The sequence below is a fragment of the Taudactylus pleione genome, unplaced genomic scaffold (assembly GCF_031769625.1).
Source record: "Taudactylus pleione unplaced genomic scaffold, aTauple2 ptg000685l, whole genome shotgun sequence".
Lineage (NCBI taxonomy): Eukaryota > Metazoa > Chordata > Amphibia > Anura > Myobatrachidae > Taudactylus > Taudactylus pleione.
In genome coordinates, this window is record NW_028285087.1 from 4222253 (window position 1) to 4249768 (window position 27516).

Here is a 27516-nt window from a genome sequence, read left to right on the forward strand (position 1 = left end):
AGAAGGGGATCTAGCTGTTACCATGCTGGGGTTGCTCCAGCGGCATCCACCTTTGAAAAAGACGCTATGACTCATGGGATTTGTAGTTTATCTTTACTGCTCAGATTCTGAGCAGTACACGAAAAAAGTACAAATCCCATGTCACTCCACTTCTCTGGCTGACTGGGTGCCATCTCTGCACCCCTAATTGAATGTGCCCGGCGCGTCCAGGTCCCGGCTGATGTTGGCAACTGGCCCCAGCCTCTGCTGCCTGCAGGATCAGTAGGTGGACTGTGAAAGGGCTAGAGCTGTGTGTGGTACGGGGGGCGATCGCCCTGGTCGCCCCCCCCCCGGATCAGTCACTGCCTTTAATGAGAAATGGTGTAGTGTACTTTCAAGTAAAGAGAGTGACATGGGCGTAACTATCATAGGTGCAAGGGGTGCAGCTGCTATGGGTCCCGGAGCCGAGGGGGGCCCATCTTCCTTCTCAAAGTTACATGTGTTATATACATTTTTCACCATTGGGTTATACATAGGGGCCCTTACAAACGTTTGCTATGGGGCCTTCATATACCAAGTTACGCCCCTGGAGAGTGAGTCCTGGGACTCAAGTAATACCAAGTCCAGAGAATGCCTAGCGCAGATGATTGGACCAGAGAATACCTAGCGCAGATGATTGGACCAGAGAATACCTAGAGGCAGATGATTGGGCTAGAGAATATCTAACAGCAGATGATTGGGCCAGAGAATAGTGGCAGATGATTAGGTCAGAGAATATCTAACGGCAGATGATTGGGCCAGAGAATATCTAACGGCAGATGAGTGGGCCAGAGAATATCTAATGGCTTATGATTGGGCCAGAGAATATCTAGCGGCAGATGATTGGGGCAGAGCATATCTAACGGCTTATGATTGGGCCAGAGAATATATAGCGGCAGATGATTGGGGCAGAGCATATCTAGCGACAGATGATTGGGGCAGAAAATAGCTAGCGGCAGATGATTGGGCCAGGGAATAGCTAGCGGCAGATGATTGGGCCAGGGAATAGCCAGCGGCAGATGATTGGGCCAGGGAATAGCCAGCGGCAGATGACTATTCCATTACAATTCAGATCTACAAAGATGAAGTAATAATGAAATGTGTGCAGTAGACTGTCATACATGATAAATAAATGTCAGCTTATTGTATACGTGCCTACTCTCCCGAAATGTCCAAGAGGATATTTAGAAATCTCAGGTAGCAGGTGGCGATTTAGTTCTTGCACCATGTAAGGCCCATGGACACTACCAATTTTTATTGGGTTCTTCCTCTGTGATAAAGGGTCCCTGGATGGCATAAGAACTGGGGGGGGGGAGCGAGAAGAGGAGATGGCTGGTGCAGCATGATTTTCCCTTTTATTTACTCCCCGTTGTTCAGTAAGACTGTCACCAATAATAATGCATCGCACAATAATTCTAGTTTTTCAGGCGGTCGATCATTAAGATGCAGAGATAATTTATGACGTCTGTCTGATAAGTACATTCTACTCATCTCCGGAATTACTTGGGTCTATTCCATCATGACATTTGAACCTTTATGTCACTGGGCAGCAGAAGCTTCGGCCGTCGCGCTATGGTTTGGGTCACTGAAGCCTGTGGTGAGAGCGTGCATAAAGCATGCAGGGAATTTAGGACACAGAGCCGGCTTCAGACGCAATGGCGATATTTACACAGCTGCACTGCGCAGGCGCCGAGGTACCTTAGCGAAGCCACTCGCATTGAGGATTTATTCACATTGTGACAGTCAGGGACCATTTGGGGGCAGTAAGGGGGGTGGTGGTGAGGATGGCTGCATAGTTGTGCGCAGTTGCTTGGATTTGCGATGGCCTCGGTGGGCATCTCCATACATATCCTGGCTGCATATTTCCGCAAAGCACGCTGAGGGCCTGATTCAGAGCCGCTCGTAAGCGGCCGCTCGTTCGCTCTGAGCGATGTTCGCACAACTGCGCATTCGTATGGGTCGTAATGCGCATGCGCAAACCAGTCATTGCGGTCGCAAATTGTGCGCTCGCAAAACAGCGAGGGGCTGCTAATTTGATTGACAGAATGTACCGTTTGTGGGTGGTAACAGGGGAAGGTGATTGAAAACACGGGAGTGGAGATCGGAATGCAGGCGTGCCTAAAGGTAAAAAGGGCGTTTTAAGGGTGTGCAACTGCATAATTAGTAAAGGAGCGTCATCGACCATGTCACTTGGTTGTCTTTTAGCCTGAACTGCTCGCAGTGATAGCGGTAAGAAAATCCTACCACAAGAATTGCGAGCAGTTCAGATGCATTTCGATTTACCCGATTAATCGAATAAATACCGGAGATGACGTGTGATGCGAACGGCAAAGGGGCGTCTTTACAAAATAGCGAGCCCATTTTTCGTTCGCTCGCTCAGACATAGAGGCGTCAACAAACCGCAATGAGCGAGCGCTCAATTTAAAAAGCCGGCCCCTTTTTTAGAATGACCGTCCGCAAATAGCATCCGGCTCTGAATCAGGCCCTGTGTGCAAGTTTACATTAGCGTCCACATCTGACCCAGGCCCACAATTCCCTCATCATAGGTAGGGGGTTACTGAAGCTAGGGCATAATTGCCGACATCCTTGCTTCCCCTTCCGGGAGGGAGCGGCCAGGTCGGCTTAGCAGGGGGGCGGGGCTGGCATAGAGGTGCGCGGTCGGGCACATTACACAGCATTGAAGGGTGGAGCTGGGGGCGTGGTCAAGAATTTGCATAATTTTGGCCCCTCCCCTGCTACACAGTGCCAATATTTCCGGCATTGTGAAGCAGGGGGCGGGGTCATGATGACGCAATTCAGAGCAAATCGCGTCATCAGCCCCCCCCCCACTGCGGGTGTTTGTGGCTGCATTGCGGGGGGGGGGGGCTGGAGAGGCCAGGAAGCTTGCCTACTTTTCCGGGGGGGCCGGGAGCGGCACCTGATTTCAGGAGGCTCCGGGACAAATCAGAAGAGTAGGCATGTGTGAGCTAGGGCGTCTCCTTTCATGAGGTTGGGTATCATTCCTTTTAATGTATCTGTAGCGGGGTCCGGCGGAGGTCCTGGCCATGGCAGTTGGCCGATGCATTGGGACCTGGCGGCGATATCAGCATGGCGGTAGACCTGGATCCCAGTCCCCATCTGGCATCACAGTGGAGTTTGGCGGCGGCCATGGGGTCAGCAGCGGTCTTCCACCATTGCTCCACGTGCATAATGGTGTGGACCATTTCTGTGAAGGCTCGTCGTGTCATTGTCCCGCATCCAGAGATTTACAGAACTCCGATGTTCACTGTGTGATTTTGCTAGACATCCGGAGTAACTTGAGTGTTACACAGATGTCTGCTGGTCACGCAGTTGATCAGATGGCTGCATCTTCAGATGCAGCATGGGATCACAGAAGCCGGCAGTGGGGGGTGTTTTTCCTTAAGACGCCTCCTGCAGCTTTTGCATATCTTAGCACAGCCGGTGACTACAAATACACAGCGGCTGTGCTACAGCGTCCATTATGAATGGGAACATTAAGTTATCTGGCCACACATATATATTATAGATAAATAGATCTGTATTTTAGTGTTGATACTGTTTTGTAGTCACACATTTTATTTTTGTTTCTATTTTAGATAATCTTTGCTCACTTGAATCCTCATCATTTACTTAAGGGACCTCTCCATTAGCGGATGTATTTCTGGGCGATGAAAGACAAAAGATATCCCTTGAAAATTCCGGTGGCTGTGCTGAGCGATATCTGTTATGTACATGACAGATTTTGGCAAACGATGAACGATATCGCATGACATCATTCAGGGAGTGGATTTCTTTCTCTGCAGCGCTCTGTAGCTGCTGCTAATATCTTTCGTCGTTCGTCATTTACCGCATATAAACTGCACGATATTGCTAATATCGTACAGCTATATGCGATAATTGACCAACATGTTGGAGAGATGATAGATGCGATTAATCGGCCGCGGGAGTGCGCATCTGTCATCGTTCAGGGCCTATCCATTAGCATATATAATGAACGACTGAACGATATATCGTTCAATCGTTAATTTTATCTGCTGATGGATAGGCCCCCTTAACAGGGGGATCACCAGCAATTCCTCCATTCACCTCAAGATGGTGCCATTGGATCATAAGTCCGAATAACCAAAGAAACAAAACTGAAAATGACTGTAAAGTTACATCAGAGAAAAGAATTCCTGCAAGTTCTGAATTTATAGAGATAAATTTCAACTGTATTATTACTATTTCAATAATCAGGGCCTCTATAACTTAGGCATCCCATTGCAGTAAGCTCAGATGCATATCTGCAACAGCACCTAAATGCACGCATATTGTGCATTTTATTATATATATATATATATATATATATATATATATATATATATATATTAGTTATGCGAACATGTTGCATATATTTCATTTTACTGTACGTCCTTCATGAATTGTTACCTACATACAATGGAGATTTAGCACAGCAGGACCAGTGGTTATGATAATGTGCCTAGAGATAGGCCGGGTGTATGTGACTGGTGACTGGTCGGGCTTTCTACTCTCTCCCCCCCTCCTCTCTCATTTATAGGAAATCGCCTGATTTCACAAATCTCAGCCAAGTCTTACGAAATTCTGGACATTCCCCATTCTTCAATATTAATTCCAATTGGCCTCTTCCTTGCTGCCCACCTCCCCCTCTACATCTGCAAAGCCCCCTGCCCCCACTTTTCCTCTACATCTGAATGTCCCCTCTTTTTCCAACCCCAATTTCTATGTCTTCCCTCAAAGTTGTGAGTCATGTTCCGTAGCCCCCCCTGATTTCTGGGTTAGATCACTGCCTGCAGCTGGGCGATCTCAAAGTCCACAACATAAACATAACAAGACTTTCACCTTTTTTCACTCTCCATACGAAGGTCTCAGGGTCCGAAAATGCACATGGGAGAGAGATTCACTGACTAGGCTGCAGGGTTCTCCCCTCCTCTGTCTCACTTTATATACAATCTGCTGTGTGCTGAGATTCTGACCTAACCATGGAGCTAAGGTGAGAGTTCCCTGCTTTTAACCCTCACAGGTAAAATGCTCACTTTAGCCCATGGAGCTTGCAATCTAGCAATAGACTGTACACTTGAACATATAGTGGTATTCATGTCTGCTTTCGGAAGTTTGAATGATCTTCATAATGATAAATATATTGCACTTAAGTTCATACACTCATACAAAACGCACTGAAACTTGCTGCATGTAATAATAATCCTAGGTAACCCTAAACTGCTATAGATATGACATGTATAAGTATTAGCACTGTGACGCGTCTAATGAGTACTGTACGCTGTGACTGTAATATTGTGCCCTCTGCAGCAGGTGGCTGTTCCTTGCCCTCTTGGGGTGTGCCAGTGCAGCGTCGCCCTCTATGTTTGGAGAGATCACATCGCCCAATTACCCTCAGGGTTACCCCATTAATGCCAATGAAGCCTGGGATATCCAGGTGCCAGAAGGGTACGGAATCCGCCTGTATTTCATACACCTGGACATCGAGCCCTCCGAAAACTGCGAGTATGACTCCGTGAAGGTAAATGGAGCCAGTATACGCAATACCGGCCGCAGGGGAGTGTACACTCATACTATAGCGTGCACTTGTTTGTGGCTTTGTGGAATACAGGGCGTGCTTCAGAGACGTTCGCTAACGCATTCGCAGCTGCCATCCCACACGCAGCAAAATTCTGTGGTCGGCTGGAAATGTATTAAGCGGCTCAGCAGATCCAAGCAAGTGCGCACAAACGCAGTCAGCCGGCGCAAATCATTCAATAATTGTCCATCTGTGGTCAATGTAGCCCAATGGTCACTCAGAACTGAGATGCCGCAAGCACTTTATCTGTCTAGAGGATCGCAGACGCAGGCTACGACATGCCCCGAAAAAGGCGTGATACGGCTACGTTTTATGCCGCCACTCCCCGTCACCTCCCCCCAAACGCTCTCCCCAACTGTCAATCACTTTGCGAAGAAACCCTCACAGCGAGCAGCATCGTAAAGATACCTTGGCGCGTGCGCGGTGTGACCGTGATGCATGTGCAGTCTACCGATAACCGCTCAACTGCATAAATATTGGAATAGCGCACGACTCTGAATCAGGCCACCATTATTATTTTTATTATGAATAAGGCGCCACAAGGGTTTCGTAGCGTTGTACGTAGTGGATGGAACATACAGCAAAATAACATATAGTTATAGAAATGTTCACAACTTTACTGATATACAAATACACATAATAATAACATGATTGAAAAGAATACAGAGAGGGAGAGAGGGACCTGCTCACCAGAGCTTACATCCTAGAGGGGCTGTGGGTGGATACAAAGGGAGAGGGGAGCAGAGTTGGGGATTGCAGAGGCTGCAGCATTATGAGGTAGAGCCAGCCCTGGGTATAGGCTATATAGGCGATTGTCTAAGGCGCCATTGGTCCAGTGGGGTGACCAATAAGGAACTCAGGAGCTGATTCAGACCCTCTCGCTAGGATGCGATCGCTCGTAGCTGCTGATAGTTCGCAATGTGCGTATGCACTGCAGTGCGCGAACCACTGTGAAAGATCGGGAAGCGATCGCTCGCCGAGCGCAGACAGCCCAGCAGAGTGAGTGACAGGAGAAACCGTTTGTGGGTGGTGACAGGGGCTGACCACTAGAAACGGGGGAGTGGAGGTGCGAACGCAGGCATGCCTGAGTGCCTCAACGCCATTTCAGAGGCGTGCATAATTACCAGGCAGCGTCATTGTACACGTCACTTGGTTGTATTTCACACTGAAGTGCTCGCAGTGCTTGCGGTAGGGTATAGTCAACCACAAGCGCTGCGTTCGCTTCCGGTGGTACCCGATGTACCGATGGTTGCATACACTTCCTGGAGATGACGTGCGCAAATGGGCGTCTTAAGACAGGCTGGAGGGCGTCTGCATACACAGAGCGTTCGCACGCCAAGACATAGTGGGCGTGCTTATGCCTTGCCGGGCGATCGCCTGCCTTGCCGTTACTTGGCCGAATTTGCATACGCATCGGGCGAGCGAATGTATCTAGCGAGAGGGTCTGAATGCGCTCCTCAATGCTTGGTGGAGAGATTGGCTGCAGTTTAAGGGACACGGCTAAAATCATGCCTAGGGCAACAAATTGGAGTGGACGGGCTCTGCTTACACCCTACCAGGTCATAAGTCAGAAATATTAGCAATTGTTTTGATTGTGAATAAAAACCTATTCGCTATTAGATTTGGTTTAGATTAAAGAGAACCTCTATAGTACAGCAGACATAATATTTCTTCTTATATATAAATAAAAGTAAAAAAGAATATATTCTAAATTCCGCCAATATAGGCACAAGGCAATTACGCAAACACACAGTTGCTGCGCTCGGTCATTGTTTGCACGCCTCTCACCTCACCGGTTCCGCTGCTGAGTAAGGATCTGCGTACAGATGTAGGCGTACTATTTTGTGCAGTACAAAATTACATATTACCTTTAAAGCAAATGGGAGTACTCCCAACTCAGCCTGAGCTCCCCTTTCTGTCATGTGGTCTCTGTGCCTCTGGGTAACAGATGTCTCTATCTTACAGGTTATTATTGGGGGTAAAGTACAACAGGTGCTCTGTGGCCGCCATCTTGTTGGAGACCCGGGAACCCCTATAAAGGAGAAATACTATGCAACCACACACCTGAAACTAGTGTTCCAGTCGGACTTCTCCAACCAGGAGCGATATACCGGATTCTCTGCATACTATATGGCTGTAGGTGGGTGACATATATACATGTATCCCGTGTGTCCCTGTGGGCATCTAACACACCAGCAATAGATGCAGTCAGAGGGCACATCACCTGAGTACCTAATGCAGGCCAGGCTGGCACTCACACAGAAAGCCTAATTCAGAGATGGACGATATTGCCTGAGCTGTCAATAAAATGTGGGTTTTATATTTTTCAGGTGATCCATTACACTTAGCAAATAATGGGCCTGATTCAGAGCTGGACGCAAAAGCGATTGCGGACGCAGATAAAGCGATTGTTTGCCATCGCGCTTGTATATATGCCACACTGCACGTGCGCAGTGATCGCATTGCGACTACGAATGCACAGAGGAATCCATCACAGAGTGAGCGACAGGCTGTCAGCGATTGGGGGTGGTGACGGGCGGTAGTCTGAAAAACGCAGGCGTGCCTGTCCGTTTAAAAGTTGTATCACGGGCGTGCATAAATTGGCCACTGCGATCCTCTACGCAGCTCTGCGTACCAGGAGAGCTCCCAAGGCTGCGGCAGGTCTGACCTGCCACAAGGGCAAGATGGCTGGCCGATATGTGTCAATGTTACCAATATTGATATTGATCCTTGTGCTCAGGTAAGCTTTGCAACCATTAGCATATTTTCGTAGCTGCGATCACATTAGTGTCCGTCTCTGAATCAGGCCCAATATGTCACTAAAGGATCTATTTATAAAGTAGAGAATAGCCCTGAATCCCTTGGAAACTGAGCTTTTCGCCAGAGACGGGGCTTCTCCTTATCTCTGATAGGCTAACGTCATACTATCATGGCCGCGATCCGTCACCAGCAAACAGCATCGCTGGGTTTCCCTGGCCAAAGCTCCCTCACTGTGCTTGGCGAAAACTGTTTAACAAGAATACTCATAACGAGATCAAACGGTCTCTTACACACCGTCACCTTATGTCTCTCTCTCTCTCCCTCTCTCTCTCCCTCTCTCTCTTCCTCTCTCTCTCTCTCTCTCTCTCTCTCTCTCTCTCTCACAGATGTAGATGAGTGTGAAGACCAATCCTATGATTCTTGCTCACATTTCTGCAACAACTACATTGGAGGCTACTTCTGCTCCTGCCCTCCGGAGTATGACCTCCAGGCAGACCAGCATACCTGTGGGGGTAACTATTGTACTATCCATAACTGACTGCGGGTGTAAGTAGCATGTGTCAGCTCTGCAGCCAACACAGAGGTGTGTATTTTTATGGTGATGGGCTATACGGTGGTTTATTTTGATCACATGATCTGTTTTTAGAGGTGGAGGGGGGATTAAAAGTTTGGGGACGGATCTATTAAGCTTGAAATGCGGTCAAACCTCCGAAAACCGTTTTGCCCGCATTCCCATATGATACGTTCCAAGCTCCAGACTGCGATACATTCCGGAGCTTGGACCCGGTGGACACTGTAATGTGCAGATGGCGTTGCCCAATAGAAGCCTATGGGCTTCCTATCGCATTATGGCGCGAGCATCATATGACGGATGCGCAGAGGGAGTTCTTGGTCATAAATCCGGAAGTCCTCCTATGGCAAAGGGCAGCTATTATCAGGAGATCTGTCCTTTGCTGTTGTAATTACAATTCTAGGTACATACCGGTGTTATTAATGCACCCAGAATAACACGCCTGTAACATAAAACGCCTTTCTGTAATACAGTTTGATACGACTTTGGTGAATAACTAATTGAGAGGAGAGTTCGGCTTAATATGCCATGGGCCCCCTGCGGAGTGGGACAGAAATGGGGCGTACAGTATGTTGCTCCCAAACCGCAAGCGCCAAAAATTGCCCATATGCCCCTGTATGCAGAGCCGCGCACATCTAGCAGTGCGCCTGCCCCCCTATGTGTGCACATGGATTGCTTCTGGTCATCATTATCGGTGCGCAGTTGCATCTAGCCATAGTTACCGTCGGCACGCCCACGCTGAGCTTTTCCTACCTGAGAGCGCTCCGTTTCTGCCCAGTTACGCCTCTTCAGTCATAATGCAGATGTGACCTATGGGTGCACTCAGTTGCAGAGCATGCAGAGTAAGAAAACATGTGAAATACGCTCCGCAAGCAGATGTATGTACAGCTCTGCATCAGCCCTAGTGCGCCAACAGAAACCGCAATATAGAGTGAATGTGTATTTGCCTTTCACAGTAAACTGTAGTGGGGGGCTGTATACGGATCTGAGGGGGCAGATCACGAGCCCCGGCTACCCGGCTCCGTACCCTGAGAACTCCCGATGTGAATACAAAGTGCTCCTAGAACCGGGGTACCAGGTTATTCTCACCTTCCAGGCAGAAGATTTTGACATAGAGGTAGCGGAGGATGGAAGCTGCTCCTATGACAGTCTCACTGTAAGTATACAGCACATCAGTCTGTATAGGTCTGTCATTGTCACCATAATTAATGCATCCAACATTTCCTTAAGCCAGTCTAGTTAAAGCTTAGTAACCAAGTAGCACATGAACTATAAACAGATGTAAGAATTGCTTCAGCCTGTTGTAGGCGTTGTCTACTTTTGACAACTTATTGTGCCGCTCGCCCAGCAATAGAGCACTATGGGAAGAAGTGTGGTTGACCAGCTTTTCCAGCAGTGAGCTGCTGCATGGTAAGTAATTTGGGGTGCAGCTGGTGACCTCAGGGCCTGATTCAGAGCCGGACGCTCTGACAGAGCGCTCGCTCTGAATCAGGGCCGGTCTTTTGTTTTTTTAAAACAGCCTCCTGGCCGCTCGCATAGCTGTGGGTGACCACCCACAGCTATAGCGAGCGGCCAGGAAGATGGTCGCGATGGTCAAGACCATCGCGACCATCGGGCTTGCGACGAGACCCTTGTGGTAGGGTCTCGTGGCCGCAAGCCCCAGAGAGGTTTCGGCTCTCACAGAGCCGGAATCTCTCCCACTGACATCACTTGTGATGTCAGTGGGGCCGCCCCGAAACGGAGGCGTTCACATGGGAACGCCTCCGTTTGGGCAGCCACTCCCCCGGCCCGGCCACCAAAGGGGGCGTGCTGTCACTCAACATCGACAGCACGCCCCCTTTGGTACGAGACCCGGAGCAACGGTTTGCCCGTCGCTATCCGGGTATCGCGCATGCGCACGACGGAGCCGGCTCCGTCATGCACATGCACACTGGGCCACCATCGACCCGCTTGCGAGCGCTTGCGCGAGCGGGTCTGAATCTGGCCCTCAGTCCACACACTACAATAGCGGACAAGCCCTCTTTTACTAAAAACAAAGAAGGAAAAAGCTGCTGAGAAAATAGAAAAAAAATCCTGCTCTAAGAACTGCTTATTGTGGGAAGGGATCTTTACAGTTAGGGCAGTAAAATGTGCAATGATGGGCGCTCACCCAGTTTTATTTTCCCCTTAGATAAAAGCCAAAGGACGCAGCTTTGGTCCATTCTGTGGGAAAACTCCCCCTTCGCGCCTTCAGGCGGCCAGTAATGAAGTAGATATTTTATTCCAAACAGACAGCGGAGGGGACCAGAGAGGCTGGAAGATACGATACTCGGAGGATGGTAAGGGGACCACAGAACGATACACAGCCGATAATGATGAACACACACAGGATCACTTACATTACTGGTGTAACTATAATGGGTGTAGGGTGCACAGTGCACACGAGTCCCTAATTTAAGGGTGCCCACACCGCACAACCTGCACCTTGTTTTCAAATGCTGCTTATTGTATTTGCAGCGCTAAACCGCCGCTGTGTTTATTAAGACGCACATTGGTCGCACCATCGAACATTGCACCAGCCCAATGGAGGCACAGAATCTCTGTCTGAACATGGCAGCCAAAATCATGCAACAGCGACAAAAGCTGCAGTCACTGTCCGCGACATGTCTGCATCTGGATAACAACCCCCGTTACCACATAGACATGTTCACTGAAATTGCCCTTCCCTGCTTCCAAATTCGTTCTGCGTCTTTCAGCGGTTACCATTTGGATGCGTGCGTAGTGCAACACACACACATGTGCAGACTGAAAGCATCGTCCGCTTGCATGTAGCATCGGCATAATGTGCACCTTTTAATAAGGCCCAATATTTTCCAAACAGTCTCCCCTGACTATTGCACTAAAAAATACCAAGTTAGAATTTGACATGTGAGTTATAAGAACACGTAATCGGGACTTATTAAGGTTATGATTTAATATATATTTAATATGAAAAATGATCCTCAATGCTTACATTGGGAAAAAAAATATAAGAAAAAGACATACATAAAATATATATAAATGCACAATATTTATAAAATGATAAGGATACAAATACAGACGTTAGCACACTGGCCTAGTCTGGTTTCTGCTGGCGTGGAGATGAGATGATGGAGACTTAAGCTGCATACACGCGGTACGATCTGTACCACCAATGACATGAAAGATATCTTTCAGTGAAGTCATCCTGCCACATCTCTGCACAGGCAAAGCTGACGATATCGTGTAAGCTGGCCTGCATGTACGGACAATCATAGATATTGTTATCGTTTATGCGGGAACGCGCATCGTTGGTCGTTCACTGCATAAAAATTAACGATATATCGTTGAACGATATCGTTATTGTTCATATCGTTCATAGATATCGTACAGTGGGCCTGATTCCGACCCGCTCGCGAGCGCTGTACACTCGCAAGCAGGTCGATGGTGCCCAAGTGCGCATGCGCACGACAGAGGGAGCTCCGTCGTGCGCATGCGCGAGACCCGGCGAGCGACGGGGTAGCCGTCGCTCGGGGTCTCGCACCAAAGGGGGCGTGCTGTCGATGGTGAGTGACAGCACGCCCCCTTTGGTGGGCGTGCTGGGGGCGTGGCTGCCAGAAGGAGGCGTTCCCATGGGAACGCCTACCGTCTGGGTCCGGCCCCACTGACATCACTAGTGATGTCAGTGGGAGTGCTTTCGGCTCTGATAGAGCCAAAATCACTCCAGGGCTTGCGGCAGCGAGACCCTACCGCAGGGTCTCGTCGCAAGCCCGATGGTCGCGATGGTCTTGACCATCTCTATCATCAGCATGGACGCTCGCTATAGCTGTGGGTGGTCACCCACAGCTATGGAGCGTCTAAGAGGCCGCTCCAAATTGAGGTAGGACGACCCTGATTCAGAGCGAGCGCTCTGGTCAGAGCGTCCGGCTCTGAATCAGGCCCTGTGTGTACGCACCTTTACATACTGTACATTTCTCATGACGTTTTGTGTCTGCTGTACTTCAGGTTGGCAGATTGCTGTGCTTCTTGTATATCCACTGGTTGGTTCAAACATATATCTCTGCACGTGTACATCACAAGAGGATAATATCAGGTTCAAATAACAGAGCATCTCATTATAAGCAAATAGACCTGAATTGTAATGAGAACTAGAATAGCGGATTCACAGGTGAATGCTAATGCGTCCGCTGGTGTATCTGCTAGTTTCACCCCGACCCTATCCTGCATCCGTATAAGCAAGCCCTAAAACGCCCACTGTCTGCGTCTCTGCACGCTGTAACTCCGCCGGTGATTGTTGATACGCCACCATCGGCGCCTCATCCACACTTGCAGAAGCCCTGTGGCAAGTGCCGTTTCTCTGTCTGAACATGGCCTCTGCGGCCGTGCGTCTGAGAACGCTCCCGCTATCGGTGACATGCCTGTGACAGTACCCTAACTCGCCCATAGAACATTTTTGTGTTCACATCAGGCCACCTCCCAGCCACCGCCCAGGAATGCCCATCACTTTGCCGCCCCTTTCTGATACCATCTCTACCGAACGCAATAGAATCATTGACCGTACACTGTGTGGAATATGCGCTGTAGGGGTTTTCAGGACTTTTTGCACTTGCGCAGTTGCAAATTATCTCTCAACTACCTGAGCATTGGCACAATTACATTCAAATTTTGCGCGGCTCTAAATCAAACCCTTGGTGTTTTAAGAGAAAAATGGGAACTATTAAAAGTCTGGCTGAAAACTACTCGTGATGGCCGCGGTAATGTTTTTTTAGTTTTTGTGGAATGCACATTCCTTTCTTCATCCCTGATACTGCAATTGGTGGCGCAGAACCAGACGAAGAAAACCGGCATAGTACGTGTTATATATGTGAGGTGGTCAAAACGGTATGCAGTCAGGAAGCCGGCGGACGTAATCCTGACAGCCGGCTTCCCGACTGCTTAATCCCGGCAAGGGTTAAATGACAGGCGTCTAAATCAAGATGCCTGTCATTTTACCAACGCTGGGAGACCGGCGCCCGGCATCCCAATCGAGGGGACTCTGGGCGCCGAGCACGGACAGCCGCGGGGGGGGGGGGAGGGTTAGGTTTAGGGCTTCCAGGGAGGGATTTAGGGTTAGGCAACCCCCCCGGGAGGTTGGGTTAGGCTAGGGGAAGGAGGGGTTAGGGTTAGGCTCCCCCCAGGGGACTTAGGTTTAGGCAGTGGTGAAAGGGGGGTTAGGTTTAGGCACTTAGAGGAGGGATTAGGGTTAGGCACGGGGGGGGAAGGTTAGGGTTAGGCACCCCTAAGGGAGGGTTAGGGGGTAGAATTAGGTTAGACAATACTTACCTTCGACGATCGGTCATGGGTCCGGTGGTAAATCATATAGATTCCGTCAAAACAGGGGGAATTTGCCCAAAATTAATTGCACTGCGCATCTATGTGTATCTTGCAGTTGAAAATGAACATTCCAGCCAGTAATTACTGTCAGGGGGCCTGATTTATAGGTGAATGTAGTGTCGGTGCCGCACGCAGTCGGCTGAAGGTGTAAGTCTGCGCAGGCGTCCCAGAAACACAGCGCATGTTACCACTCAGAGACGCAGGTTAGATTCGGATACAGGGTTTGTGGATTTTAGTGGGAGTGGCTAAGCTGACGCGGGCGTATTGCGGAAAGCCACTGTGCCAAAAGACGCTGAGCCGCTCAAACAGGAGGCCAAACTGGGAAAGCCATAGGGCTTTTGCAAGTTTCAATGGTGCAAATGATGGTGCACTTACAGTGCATCTAAAGACGCTCCGAGAGGGAAAGGCGCCATCTCAGAAAATTAACGACATTAGCATAAGATCCAGGTGCAACAGCGGCAAAATACATGACCGCAGCCGTCGTTGGAGTCGGCACAGAATCAGCCCCAATGTCTCTATTTGTTATGGTATTTCCCCGTAACAGACGACCTGATTCAGAGGTGGACGCTATGCGATGTTTGCGCAGTTGCCCAATGTTTTTTGTACCGCGCATGCACCTGAATAGCACAGCACATGTGTTGCGATAGTTTCCCGGCAGAGGTTGTGGTGAGTATTTGGACGCAGAGTGATTGACAGTCAGTGTGCATGTATGGGAGGTAACGGGGCGGGGGGGGGGTTAGTCCTATGCAGGCATGTGGCAAGTGTTTTGCAGCTCTACTGGCCCCAGCGACCTACTTGTGACGGACATTCTGAGCAGTTATAGGGTTGCTCAGAAGTTCGATGGTGCGACCGATTGTGCGTCTTTGTACACAAGCAGCGGATTAGAGACACGGCCGATGGGCATATATACGGTATTGTAATCCTGGAATAATAAGACATGGACGTGCTATTAGCTCAGGCTTTCCTCTATACTCTTGATAGCTGATTGAAAAAAATGAGCCTATTAGCATGCAAAACTGTCAGTATAGTATGCAAATTACACGTCTAGTGCACTAAACAGCCAGCCGTCTCCTATGCTCCACATTGAGGTCAGCATTAGCCGTACTCTGATATAGACGGTGCACTGCTCTTCTGAATCTTCTACGGTTAGTATATGACTCAAATTCCATGGGCAAATTCTTTAAAACCTAGGATTGTCCCTATGTAATGCATTGGACAGAAGATTAAATAATGTTCATACTAATTAACTTATAATAACATATCCTGCATTTGTCCTCCTCTGCCCAGCCATCCCTTGCCCCACACAAGTCGTTGCCCATGCTGTCCTGCATCCCCGGCAAGATAAATACGTTTTCAAAGACACAGTCAGAGTGAGCTGCCTGGAAGGATATGAGACTCTGGTGGGACAGGTGAGAAGAGCGTAGGGTGACGTGACTGCGGGGGGCTACACCAAAGTGTTTGGGATCATGTAATGACATCTCTGTTCTCTTCTAGAAAAAGCTGCCATCGTTCCAAGCCAGATGCCAGGGGGACGGGAGCTGGACAAACACCCACCTGGAATGCATACGTAAGAAATGGTGACATAAAAGACCCCTAAAGTCACAGTTATCTGATAGCCAGAAGGAGAATCTATTGTGTGCCCGTTGGAAAAGAAGCCTGATGCAAATGGACCCAGCACCGTTCCTTAAGCTGCCATATCTCAGCAGTGATGGGTGCCCACTTGGTACGGGATGGGTACAGAATGCAGGCGGTCGGGATCCCAGTGGTCAGAATCCCGACCCCGGCATCCCAGCAGGGTTGTGAGAAAAAAAACAGGGTCTGTTATTATTTTTATTTTCGTGCCATCTGCTATTACTCTAGAAAGCCATAATCCTTGTGATGAAAAAATGGAAACATGGGGCATAGATGTATTTATAATGGGTGCAGGGTGCCCCGCACCACACACCCGGCACCCAAAGTACACTTACCTTGTGCCGGCAAACGGGTCCCACCTCCTGCGCCACCATCTTCCCAGCGACATCTGTGGTAAGATGACGCCGTGCAGTGAAAGCAATGCCTTTGCTATTTTGTGTGCATGCACCATCTTCCCAAATATATCACTTGGCGCCGTGGTGAAGGAGGGCCCTGCTTGCCAACACAAGGTAAGAGGCAGAGGGGCTGGGGGCCCACTGCTCAGAGGAGAGTGCCCGCAGCATAATAGGCCCCTGCATGAGGGACACTTAGAATGCTGAATGATCAGAGATTAATTTTCCTTAAACCAAAGCGTTAATTAGTTACTCATAGAGAAAGCCAGTCGGGATTTGGGTCCTTCGGTCTTTTGTTGCCGGTATATGATCCGGCGGCTATTCAGCCGCCGGCATTACATACCGATTCCGATACATTTTAGCAGGCACAGTACTTACACTTATACTATAAGAACAAAGTAATATTCATGATTTAAAAAACATAGGGGTCTATTTACTAAGCCTTGAATGGAGATAAAGTGAACGGAGATAAAGTTCCCACCAAACAGCTCCTAACGGTCACATTACAGACAGAACAAAGAGGTGTACGGTAACTCGATGTTAATGTACATCTGTGAGTGATTGAGATTTGCGCGTGAGCCACGCTGCGTATGTGCAGATCTTGCCTGGACCCCGCAGCCTGCTTGACATACTGAGGCAGTTTGGGGGGCGGGGTTGGCGACAGCGAGCATTTGTCAAAATGAGGGCGTGCAGAGGCTAAAGACTGTGTCTAGGGAGGCCAATACCGGAATCGACGGGTATATCGGGATTTTGGCCTAACATTGCCAGGATTTAAATCGCGGCATTGGAGCCAGAGCCAACCAACTTGCTGACACTGTGTCACGACTGATTCAGGATTGAAAGATTTACCCGGGATCGGCCTCCCTAACTGTGTCCTTGGACGCAGCTTAACAAACCCTGGAAGCAGGAATTTTCCAGCCATCCTGAGTAACCTGACAGTTACTCAAATGACCGATGTTAACGCAGATGGTGCAATACTGCGTCTTTGGATGCAGGAGAGGATCACAGAAGGCTGCAGTGGGCATCTTAGGATGCAGCAGAGGATCACAGAAGGCTGCAGTGGCCGTCTTTCTTCTACAGACACCTCCTGCTGCCTTAACATATTTTTGCACAGGAGCTTCGTCCACTTTGTGCTTACCGTCCATCTGTGAATCAGGCCCACAATTCCTCAAGGGAAACAAGGTCAAAACTACACAATGGGACTGATACAGAGCTGTACGCAAACCCGATGGTACATCCGATGTTTAATGATTGGCGAATGTGCAGATTATTGACTGCGACCGCAGCCACAGTTCCCCCTAAGCCGCAGCATGATTGACATTCAGCGGCCATTTGGGGGCGGGAATGGGGCAGCGCTGTCTTTGGACGCAGGCATCGGGTCTGAGATGCTGGCTGCGGCGCCTTTTTCCTTTAGACGCTTCCTGCAGCATTGGCTTATACGCACACAGCAGCTGCGTCCAAAGCGGAAGTGTACAATGAGGCCCTATGTTTGCCGTTTAACCAAAAAATAGAACTTTTCGAATATTTAATAATACAATTTTTAGTTTAATTATACAGTAACATTGCATTGAACCCTGATGTATAAGTATATAAGTATCCCTTACTGGCTGGAACACATGTATGTCCCCTTGTACATTGTGTATGAGATGAGATTTCTATGGAGGAAGACCTTGGAGACTTACAGTAGCTGCTCACAAATGGGATTTTGGTTATAGACCTTTATCGCTTTGTGCCTTTGTCCATCTTCTCTGTGTTATTTTGCAGCTGTTGACTGTGGGGATCCTGAGAAAATTGAGAACGGAGCTGCGACCTTCACACACAGCACATATAGGTCAGAGATGAAGTACAGATGCAACACAGAATATTACACCTTGAGAGGCGAAGGTGGGTATAAGGCTTAATTGGCATAAATGCTGGATAGACAACATGCTGAGCACATGTGAATGGTAGGAGAAGAGGGTACGTGCGTATCATATATGACTGGCAGGAGGAAAGGGTGAGCACTGAGCAAATGTGAATGGTAGGAGAAAAGGGTGAGCACTGAGCAAGTGACTGGTAGGCAGAGAGGGTGAGCACTAAGTATGTGTGGCTGGTAGTAGGAGAGGGTGAGTGCTGAGTACATGTGACTGGTAGGAGGAGAGGGTGAGCACTGAGCACATGTGAGAGGTAGGAGGAGAGAGTGAGCACATGTGACTGGTAGGAGGAGAGGGTGAGCACTGAGCACATGTGAGAGGTAGGAGGAGAGGGTGAGCACTGAGCACATGTGAGAGGTAGGAGGAGAGGGTAAGCACTGAGCACATGTGACTGGTAGGAGAGGGTGAGCACTGAGCACATGTGACTGGTAGGAGAGGGTGAGCACTGAGCATATGTGAGAGGTAGGAGGAGAGGGTGAGTGCTAACTACATGTGACTGGTAGGAGGAGAGGGTGAGCACTGAGCACATGGGACTGGTAGGAGAGGGTGAGCACTGAGCATATGTGAGAGGTAGGAGGAGAGGGTGAGCACTTAGCACATGTGAGAGATAGGAGGAGAGGGTGAGCACATGTGACTGGTAGGAGGAGAGGGTGAGCACTGAGCACATGTGAGAGGTAGGAGAGGGTGAGCACTGAGCAAACGTGACTGGTAGGAGATGGTGAGCGCTAAGCCATTGTGACGGATTGGATGAGATGGTAAGAAATTAGAATATTTCATTTAATGGAGGAGGTGGTGAGAACTGAAAACATCACTAGTTGGAGGTGATGGTGAGAACTGAATACATGCCACAAGTTGGTGGTGAAAGTGAGACTCTGGGAACATGTCACTGGTGGGAGGTGATGGTAAGAACTGAGAACATGTCACCAGTTGGAGGTCAATGTGGAAACTGAAAACATATCACTGGTTGGAGGTGATTTTTAATAGCTGAGACATGTCACTAGTTTGAGGTGATGGTGATGAGCACTAAGAACTTGTCACTAGTTGGAAGTGATGGTGAGAGCTGAGAATATGTCACTAGTTGGAGGTGTGTTGAGATATGGAGTGTGCTACTGTGCTGTATCCATGAATACTCTATCAACTGAAGCATTTTCCTTTACTGAGATGGCTGCTTTTTGGTCTTCTGCGCATACGTTGCACCATCTTGTTGCTGTGTTAGAGCGCCACAATGGGACACAGATGTGTTCCACTTGGCTCTGTTGACCCTAAAATATATCATGAATATACTCTGTATTGCTGAACCACTACCCTCATACATGACCGGCTGGTCCTCTGTATGTTCGCCTCAAGCTCTGCTCCATCAGTGATACTGTGTGTATGTAACTGTGAGTACAGCTGTACAAACATACTGCAACACTACAATAAACCATTCTCCTGGTTAAGTCCTGAGCTGTCTGATGTATCTGGATTCTACTGGTGTCTACTATTTATAACCTGTGTTCCACTACAAACAGTATCACAAAGGTGATGGTGAGAATCTAGATGGAGTTGAGAGTGAGAACTGAGAACATGCCACTGGTTGGAGGTGATACTGAGAACATATCACAGGTTGGAGGTGATGGTGAGAACTCAGGACATGTCACTGGTTGGAGGTCATGGTGAAAAATGAGAACTGGTCACTGGTTGGAGGTGATGTTGAGAACTGAGAACATATCACTGGTTGGAGGTGATGATGAGAACTGAGAACATTTCCCTCGTTAGAGGTGATAGTGAGAGCTGAGAACTTGTCGCTAGTTGTATGTGATGGTGAGAGCATGTCACTGGTTGGAGGTGATAGTGAGAGCTGAGAGCATGTCACTGGTTGGAGGTGCTTGTGGGCACTCAGAACTTGTCACTAGTTTGAGGTGATGGTAAGAACATGTCACTGGTTGGAGGATGATGAGAGCTGAGAATATGTCACTTGTTGGAGGTGATGGTAAGAGCTGAGAACATGTCACTTGTTAGAGGTGGTGGTGAGAGCTGAGAACATGACACTGGTTGTAGGTGATGGATGAGAGCTGAGACCATGTCACTGGTTGTAGGTGATGGAGTGAGCTGAGAACATGTCACTGGTTGTAGGTGATGGATGAGAGCTGAGATCATGTCACTGGTTGGAGGTGAAGGTGAGAGCTGAGAACATGTCACTTGTTAGAGGTGATGGTGAGAGCTGAGAACATGACACTGGTTGGAGGTGATGGTGAGAGCTGAGAACATGTCACTGGTTGGAGGTTATGGTGAGAGCTGAGAACATGTCACTGGTTGTAGGTGATGGATGAGAGCTGAGACCATGTCACTGGTTGTAGGTGATGGAGTGAGCTGAGAACATGTCACTGGTTGTAGGTGATGGATGAGAGCTGAGATCATGTCACTGGTTGGAGGTGAAGGTGAGAGCTGAGAACATGTTACTGGTTGGAGGTGAAGGTGAGAGCTGAGATCATGTCACTTGTTAGAGGTGATGGTGAGAGCTGAGAACATGTCACTGGTTGTAGTTGATGTTGAGAACTGAGAATATGTCACTGGTTGGAGGTGATGGTGAGAGCTGAGAACATGTCACTGGTTGGAGGTGATGGTGAGAGGTGAGAACATGTCACTGGTTGAAGGTGATGGGGAAAGCTGAGAACATGTCACTGGTTGGAGTTGATGGTGGGAGCTGAGAACATGTCACTGGTTGGAGGTGATGGTGAGAGCTGAGAACATGTCACTTGTTAGAGGTGATGGTGAGAGCTGAGAACATGTCACTGGTTGGAGGTGATGGTGAGAACTGAGAACATGTCACTGGTTGGAGGTGATGGTGAGAGCTGAGAACATGTCACTGGTTGGAGGTGATGGTGAGAGCTGAGAACATGTCACTGGTTGAAGGTGATGGTGAGAGCTGAGAACATGTCACTGGTTGGAGGTGATGGTGAGAGCTGAGAACATGTCACTGGTTGGAGGTGATGGTGAGAGCTGAGAACATGTCACTGTTTGGAGGTGATGGTGAGAGCTTAGATCATGTCACTGGTTAGAGGTGATGGTGAGAGCTGAGAACATGTCACTGGTTGGAGGTGATGGTGAGAGCTGAGAACATGTCACTGGTTGGAGGTGATGGTGAGAGCTGAGAACATGTCACTGGTTGGAGGTGATGATGTCTCAAATACACATTTAAGAGAATGATGGGAAAATTGCATATTTGCAGATACTTATCGCTGCTCTGTGGATGGATTTTGGATAAACAACAATGGAGAGAGTAAACTTCCCGAATGTATACCAGGTAAACTATCATAACCAAAACAGGTTTCTATCATAACCAAAGCACATAGCAATCTGATAATACCTGTCATTTACAGTCTTCAAATCTTCAATTTCTTTTTTCTCACAAAAAATGCTTTTACTTTAACCCCTACTGCAATTAAAATGTATTGAAGTGCACGCTGGTGTAGTGTTCTGGCAAGGAACTTCAAGGAGTGATAGTTGAAGAGGTAACGAACGTGAGTGCCATGCTATCTTCATTCCTATAGTCTCTTCACCACTGTCAACTCCCTCCTCAGCCACCCCCTCCTCGCCTCCCCTCCTCACTCTCTCCCCTTGACTTTGCCACCTACTTTACATCTAAAATTGACTCTATTCATCAGGTCATCGCATCCCAACAGACCCACAGCACTCCACTCCCTCCATTCCCACCTGACCACTCCTACTCATGCATCCTACCAACTGACATGTTCCTTCTCTGTATCCTCTCATGACTCCCCCCCCCCCCCCCCACTTCCACTAACGCCAGGTGTTCCCTAAGGTTCTGCTCATGGACTTATACTATTCTCCCACTATACATCTTGTTTTGGTGAACTCATCAGCTCTTTTGGCCTCCAATATTATCTCTATGCTGATTATACTCAGATCTACCCCTCTCTCCTCACTCGTATCTCCAGCTGTCGTTCTGCTATCTCTTCCTGGATGTCCCAGCATTTTTTAATCTTAACATGTCTAAGTCTGAACTGATCCTCTAACCACCCTCCCGCATAACCTCACTTCTCACAATTTCATTATATATTGACGGTGCAACTATCTCCTCTAACCCCCAAGTGCGCTGTCTTGGAGTTATCCTTGACTCCACCCTCTCCTTCAAACCACACATTTAGTATCTCTTGCAGTCCTGCCATTTCCATCTCAAAAATATTTCCAGGATCTGACTCTTTCTCACCCTGAATGCTGCTAAGACCATAATCCACTTACTGGTCATCTACAGAATGGACTACTGTAACCTCCTTCTATAAGGCCTTACTGACTCCTACCTCTCTCCACTTAAATCTGTCCTCAATGCTTCTGCTCCACTCATCTTCCTCTCCAAATTTTCTACATCTGCCTCCGCTGTCCTTCAAGCCCTACACTGTCTCCTCTTCAGAACCCAATTTAAGGTTCTTACATTCACGTACAAAGTCCCCATCCAATCCTCTCCCATTTACATCTCAGACCTCATCTCCCTTCGAACTCCCTTCCTCCCACTTCACTCGACAAATGCACGCCTCCTCTCCTGCCAACTGATTACATCCTCCCACTCCCGCCTCCAAGATTTTCCCTGTGCTGCTCCCTACCTCTAGAACTCTCTCCCTCTCCCTATCAGACTCTCCACTTCTCTCAAGATTCACTACTTCATCAAGCTTTTCGGCTCCTATCCTGTCCCATGATCCTACCTCACCGTCTACCCCATCTGTGTCACTCCTGTCTGTCTGCCCCTCCCTTTTGGAATGTAAGCTATCACGAGCAGGGCCCTCGTCCCTCACATGTTGCTCCTTCAGTTACTTACACTATTATCTTTCCTAACTCCCCACAAGGGCACCTAACCTTTGGTTGCTGACTTCCTTTTGCTTATTTGAATGTTATGATCGCTAATGCAGCAATGGGTATAAACCATGTCCTTGTCCTGCATTGTATTGTATTGTAAGTCACTGTTTTCTTCTAGTTCCCTCATTTGTTTATGTACTTTGTAAGGTGCTGCGGAACCTTTGTGGCGCCATATAAATAAAGGATAATAAAAATAATACGTTCAGAACATCAGACAAAAGCAGGGTGCATACAGTCCAACTAAATATACATCTGGCAAGCCAGCACATACCAGATACAAGCAAGAATAATAAAATACTTATTGCATATAAGTGAGGCTTAGCAGCATTATATTTGAGTAGAAGTGAGAATTTGCAGTATTGTACTACTCATATGAGTCAGACTGTGCCATGATATGTGTAACTTGAAGCTGTTCTGAACTTCTGGTGCAAAAGAACCTTTAACCAATGTCAGCCAATCAGATATTAGCTTTCATTGTATAAAGCAGACATTTCCTCTTCGCTCCATGGGCCCGATTCAGACCCGTTCACTAGGCTGCAATCGCTCGCAGCCGGACGATTGTTGCAAACTGCGCATGCGTATAAGTCGCAGTGCGTGAACCAGTCACTGCGGTCGGGAGACAATCGCTCTCTGCATATTGCCGGAGCGCTAGTTTGAGTGACAGAAGGGAGCGTCTGTGGGTGGTGACTGGGGCAGGTCTGGGGTGTGCTTGCACTAGCGCAGGCGTGGCTGGGTGTTTTTACACCAACTTAAGGGTGTGAATAATTAAGACGTAGCGTCAGCATATGCGTCATACGAGAGAAATAAAGGCAGCGGTGATCACAGTGCTTGCGGTAGCCTAGAATCTACCTTAAGGGCTGCGTGGTGGTTGGATGTCACCCGATGGTACCAATGTTTTTATACACTTCCTGGAGATGACGTCTGGGAGTGGGCGTCTTTACTTCTGGCTGCTAGGCGTCTAACTTCACCCGGCAATCGCACGTTCAGACATAGGACGCGTCCTCATACCTTAGTATGCGATCACATCATTTGCATATTTTCATTCCTTATGGCAGCGAACGAGCGCAGCCTAGCAAACGGGTCTGAATGAGCTCCCATGTCATTGAATAAGCTGCTTTTTGCTTGAGGAGCAGGATCTGAGTGTCCATGATATGGCGATCACACACTGCATACACGCTGGACGATATGTATGCTATATCATTAAAAGATATCGTTATCGTCCATATCGTTCATGCAGAAGCTGCTTTTGCTAGCTATTCGCTTCACTGGGCGAATAAGACGCATTTGAAGGTTAAAATGTCGCACGAAAGATGCTCGGCGCTACCAAGGCACACGGAGCTCCTGCATTCACTCGTGTCACAAGGGGGGTGCGGGCCGCACCGGTTGTCACCAGCTGAGGGGTGACACCAAAGTGCTGGCTCCCCCTCAGTGACAGGAGCCGGGTGCTGCATTCCGTGGAGCACTCGGCTCCTAGTAGTGAGGGAGCCGGCACTCAAACAGGCTGGTCCCCGGGGGCAGCCTGCACCTACAGCACCCCCGGTTTAACAAAAAAACAGGGCTTCGGCCCATGGGTTCACGCCCCCACCCGCAAGGCTACGCCTCCACGAGGCCACGCCTAATTTGGCGCGCGCAGTGAAGGATACCTGTCCCAGCCCGCACCAGGTGCTATGTCAGGTAAGGACGCCACTGCCCGTGTTATGTGTGGCACGATTTGTAGCACATGGAGGATAGATGTATGTGGACACAGCTGTACCTGTGATTGTTGGCAGTCCCTGTTCCATCATCGCTTCATTTGTTAATATTTAATTACTTTGTCTTTCCAGTCTGTGGAATCAGCTCATTACAGCGCCAGGCAAGAATATTTGGCGGTTCATCGGCTAAAGATGGAAACTTTCCATGGGTTGTACATATTGCATCTGACACGAGAGGTGTTGGATCGCTGATATCAGATCGCTGGATCCTTACCGCTGCCCACGTGGTGCAGTACAGTGTGAACCCCACAATAAAACTTGGGTCTGTGCGTCTTGGTCATGCAAAAGAACAACAGTCCAAGAAAGTTATCCTACATCCCAAGTATATAGTGGAAGATCTTGAGCATAAGATAAATTATGACAATGACATAGCCCTGATCCAGCTTAGAAATAAAATTGAACTGGGACCATGTGTCTATCCAGTATGTCTGCCACAAAAGGGGGGGATAAATTCTCCTGCTATCAGGGAGGTTGGATATGTTGCTGGCTGGGGGAGGACTGAGACACAAGACCGTATGCGATTGCTGCAGTACGCCGAAGTTGTTTTCCGTGATACAGATGAATGTAGGAAGACCGTAGTCACAAACCAAGCCTTTACCAAGAACATGGTGTGTGCCGGCGGATCTGGAAAAGACAGCTGTGCAGGCGACAGTGGGGGGCCACTCATGTTCGAGGACCTAACTAACGAAAGTGACATCAACAAGTTATATGTTTCTGGCATTGTCTCCTGGGGAATAGATTGTGGCAAGTTCGGAATGTACACCAAGGTGGAGAATTACCTGGACTGGATCATAGAGACAATAGAAGAAGTGGAAAAAGAGGAGGAGGATGAACCGAACACAGAACCAGTGAAGGTTTGTCCTGTAAAGGAGGCGTAATATAACCATCACTCTGATATAGTAAATATAGTGGATATGGGTGTATATGGGGAGGGGGGAGGGGGGGGAGGTCAGTGTAACATCATGTTCTCCACAATAAAGTCACAAATTCAAAGATTCTTTGTTTTATTTGTGACCCCTGCTGTGATGTCTGCCTTGTGCGACCACGGGGATCGCAGAATTTGCCACGGAGACCAGACGCTACATAGGAATTCAGAGTTGTATTGAACCGCTGATTGAGACCCTTGTTCTTACAAGACAACTGGGGGGGAGTAAGAGCACAATTCAAGCTGTTGTTTCGTTCCTATTCTGAGAGAACCCAGACTCTGCATACAATATATGATAAAGGGACCTATGCAGCAATAATCGAGGCAGTGCAGTGATTATATTAACAGTCCTGAATGTGTTTTTTTTAACTTAGTTATCATAACTATAGAATCAAAATGTCTACGAAAACCACTGGCTGTCTGAGGATTCCTGCAGCCTTCGGAGCTAAGTTAAGCTTTTTGTAGTATGATACGTAGGGGGTCAGACTGCAGTCCCCATTAATATTAATAATAGGGACTGTGGCCCGAAATGCTAATTAATCTGTTACAGGAGATTTCTGTGAAGAGAAAAAAAGCTCAAGAATAAAAGAGAAGAACAACCTCTTAAGGGTAAAACAAAGCACTGTTAAGTGGAATAACAAAAACAAAATAAAAAGCAACGGGGATATTTGGCACAACTTGTGGATAGGTTGTATGTGGACACATCTCTGTGCTGCACACGTAAGGATTTTTTGAACGATTTAACTATAACGATGTGGTTATCGTTCAATCGTTGAAAAAATCGTTCGGTTTCTGAGCTATAACGATGAACGATTATCGTTCATGCGCGTTCACGTTTGTAGTTTGTAGTTCATTCTGACTGACCAACTGAACGGTTTTCATTAAGGGAAGTTACAAAAAAATCGTTCATTACTCTTTAATAAATCTGACAGATAATCGTTCATAAAATCGTTCATAAAATCGTTGATAGCAAAATCGTTGTGTGTGTATGCAGCTTAATAATTATGTACTGTGGAAAACAAGAAGAAACCTTTACATGGTCATCAACATATCAGACCACGGTGAGCCAGATTATCTACAGTATATAATATATTCCACTGCTGATGAAAATTATGTAATCACATTGGAATGTAATGACAGCTATATAAACTGTATATATAGAAGACACTTCTTATCTAAAGGGTCTTTAAATAAAAATGTAATTTTACATATTGACATAATTGCAATAGTATTTACAAGCCTGCCCCACTAATTGTCTTATTTATTGCTTCTTTGCAAAATCTGTAAAATATGAACTCTGGGCCTCATTCAGCAAGGATCGCTGATGCCATCGCGTACGTAGACGGCTGATTGTTGGGTACTGTGCATGCGTACGCATTGCAGTGCGCGTGCACGAACCAGCCAGTGTGATCGAGACTGCGATCGCAGTGACTACACAGACCCATCGCAGAGTGATTGACAGGAAGTACCGTTTGGGGGAGGTGACGGGGGGGGAGTGGTCGGCGAAACGCAGACGTGCCAGTGCGTTTGAAGTCTGTTACAGGGGCGTGTATACATTATCCACTGCGATGCTTTACACAGCTTGAGTACTCACTGCGTGCAGGAAAGTTAGCAATTTAGTGGTAGGGTTAGACCTGCCTTAAATGTGCGAGTCGCACCGATGTACTTCGATGTTACCGATGTTTTGGCTGGATTGCAAGGTAATACGGATGTGCCAGAGGGGAAGTGGGCGTT

At 48.0% G+C, this 27516-nt stretch overlaps 1 protein-coding gene across 2 annotated transcripts; it reads left to right on the forward strand.

Annotated features, from left to right (window-relative positions):
• Nucleotides 1-4810: 4810 nt before the first annotated feature.
• LOC148477873 (complement C1s subcomponent-like) lies at nucleotides 4811-25784 on the forward strand. 2 transcript variants are annotated; one of them, XM_088456101.1, is made up of 11 exons: nucleotides 4811-5029; nucleotides 5347-5557; nucleotides 7580-7754; nucleotides 8761-8886; nucleotides 9902-10101; nucleotides 11116-11263; nucleotides 15603-15724; nucleotides 15810-15882; nucleotides 18104-18223; nucleotides 21464-21538; nucleotides 24930-25784. In XM_088456101.1, the coding sequence occupies exons 1-11, from the start codon at nucleotides 5019-5021 to the stop codon at nucleotides 25733-25735; spliced, it is 2067 nt and encodes a 688-aa protein (XP_088312227.1). In that variant the 5' UTR covers nucleotides 4811-5018; the 3' UTR covers nucleotides 25736-25784. The 2 variants fall into 2 exon arrangements, with proteins under 2 accessions (XP_088312227.1, XP_088312228.1); XM_088456102.1 differs by having other exon boundaries at nucleotides 5350-5557.
• Nucleotides 25785-27516: the final 1732 nt, after the last annotated feature.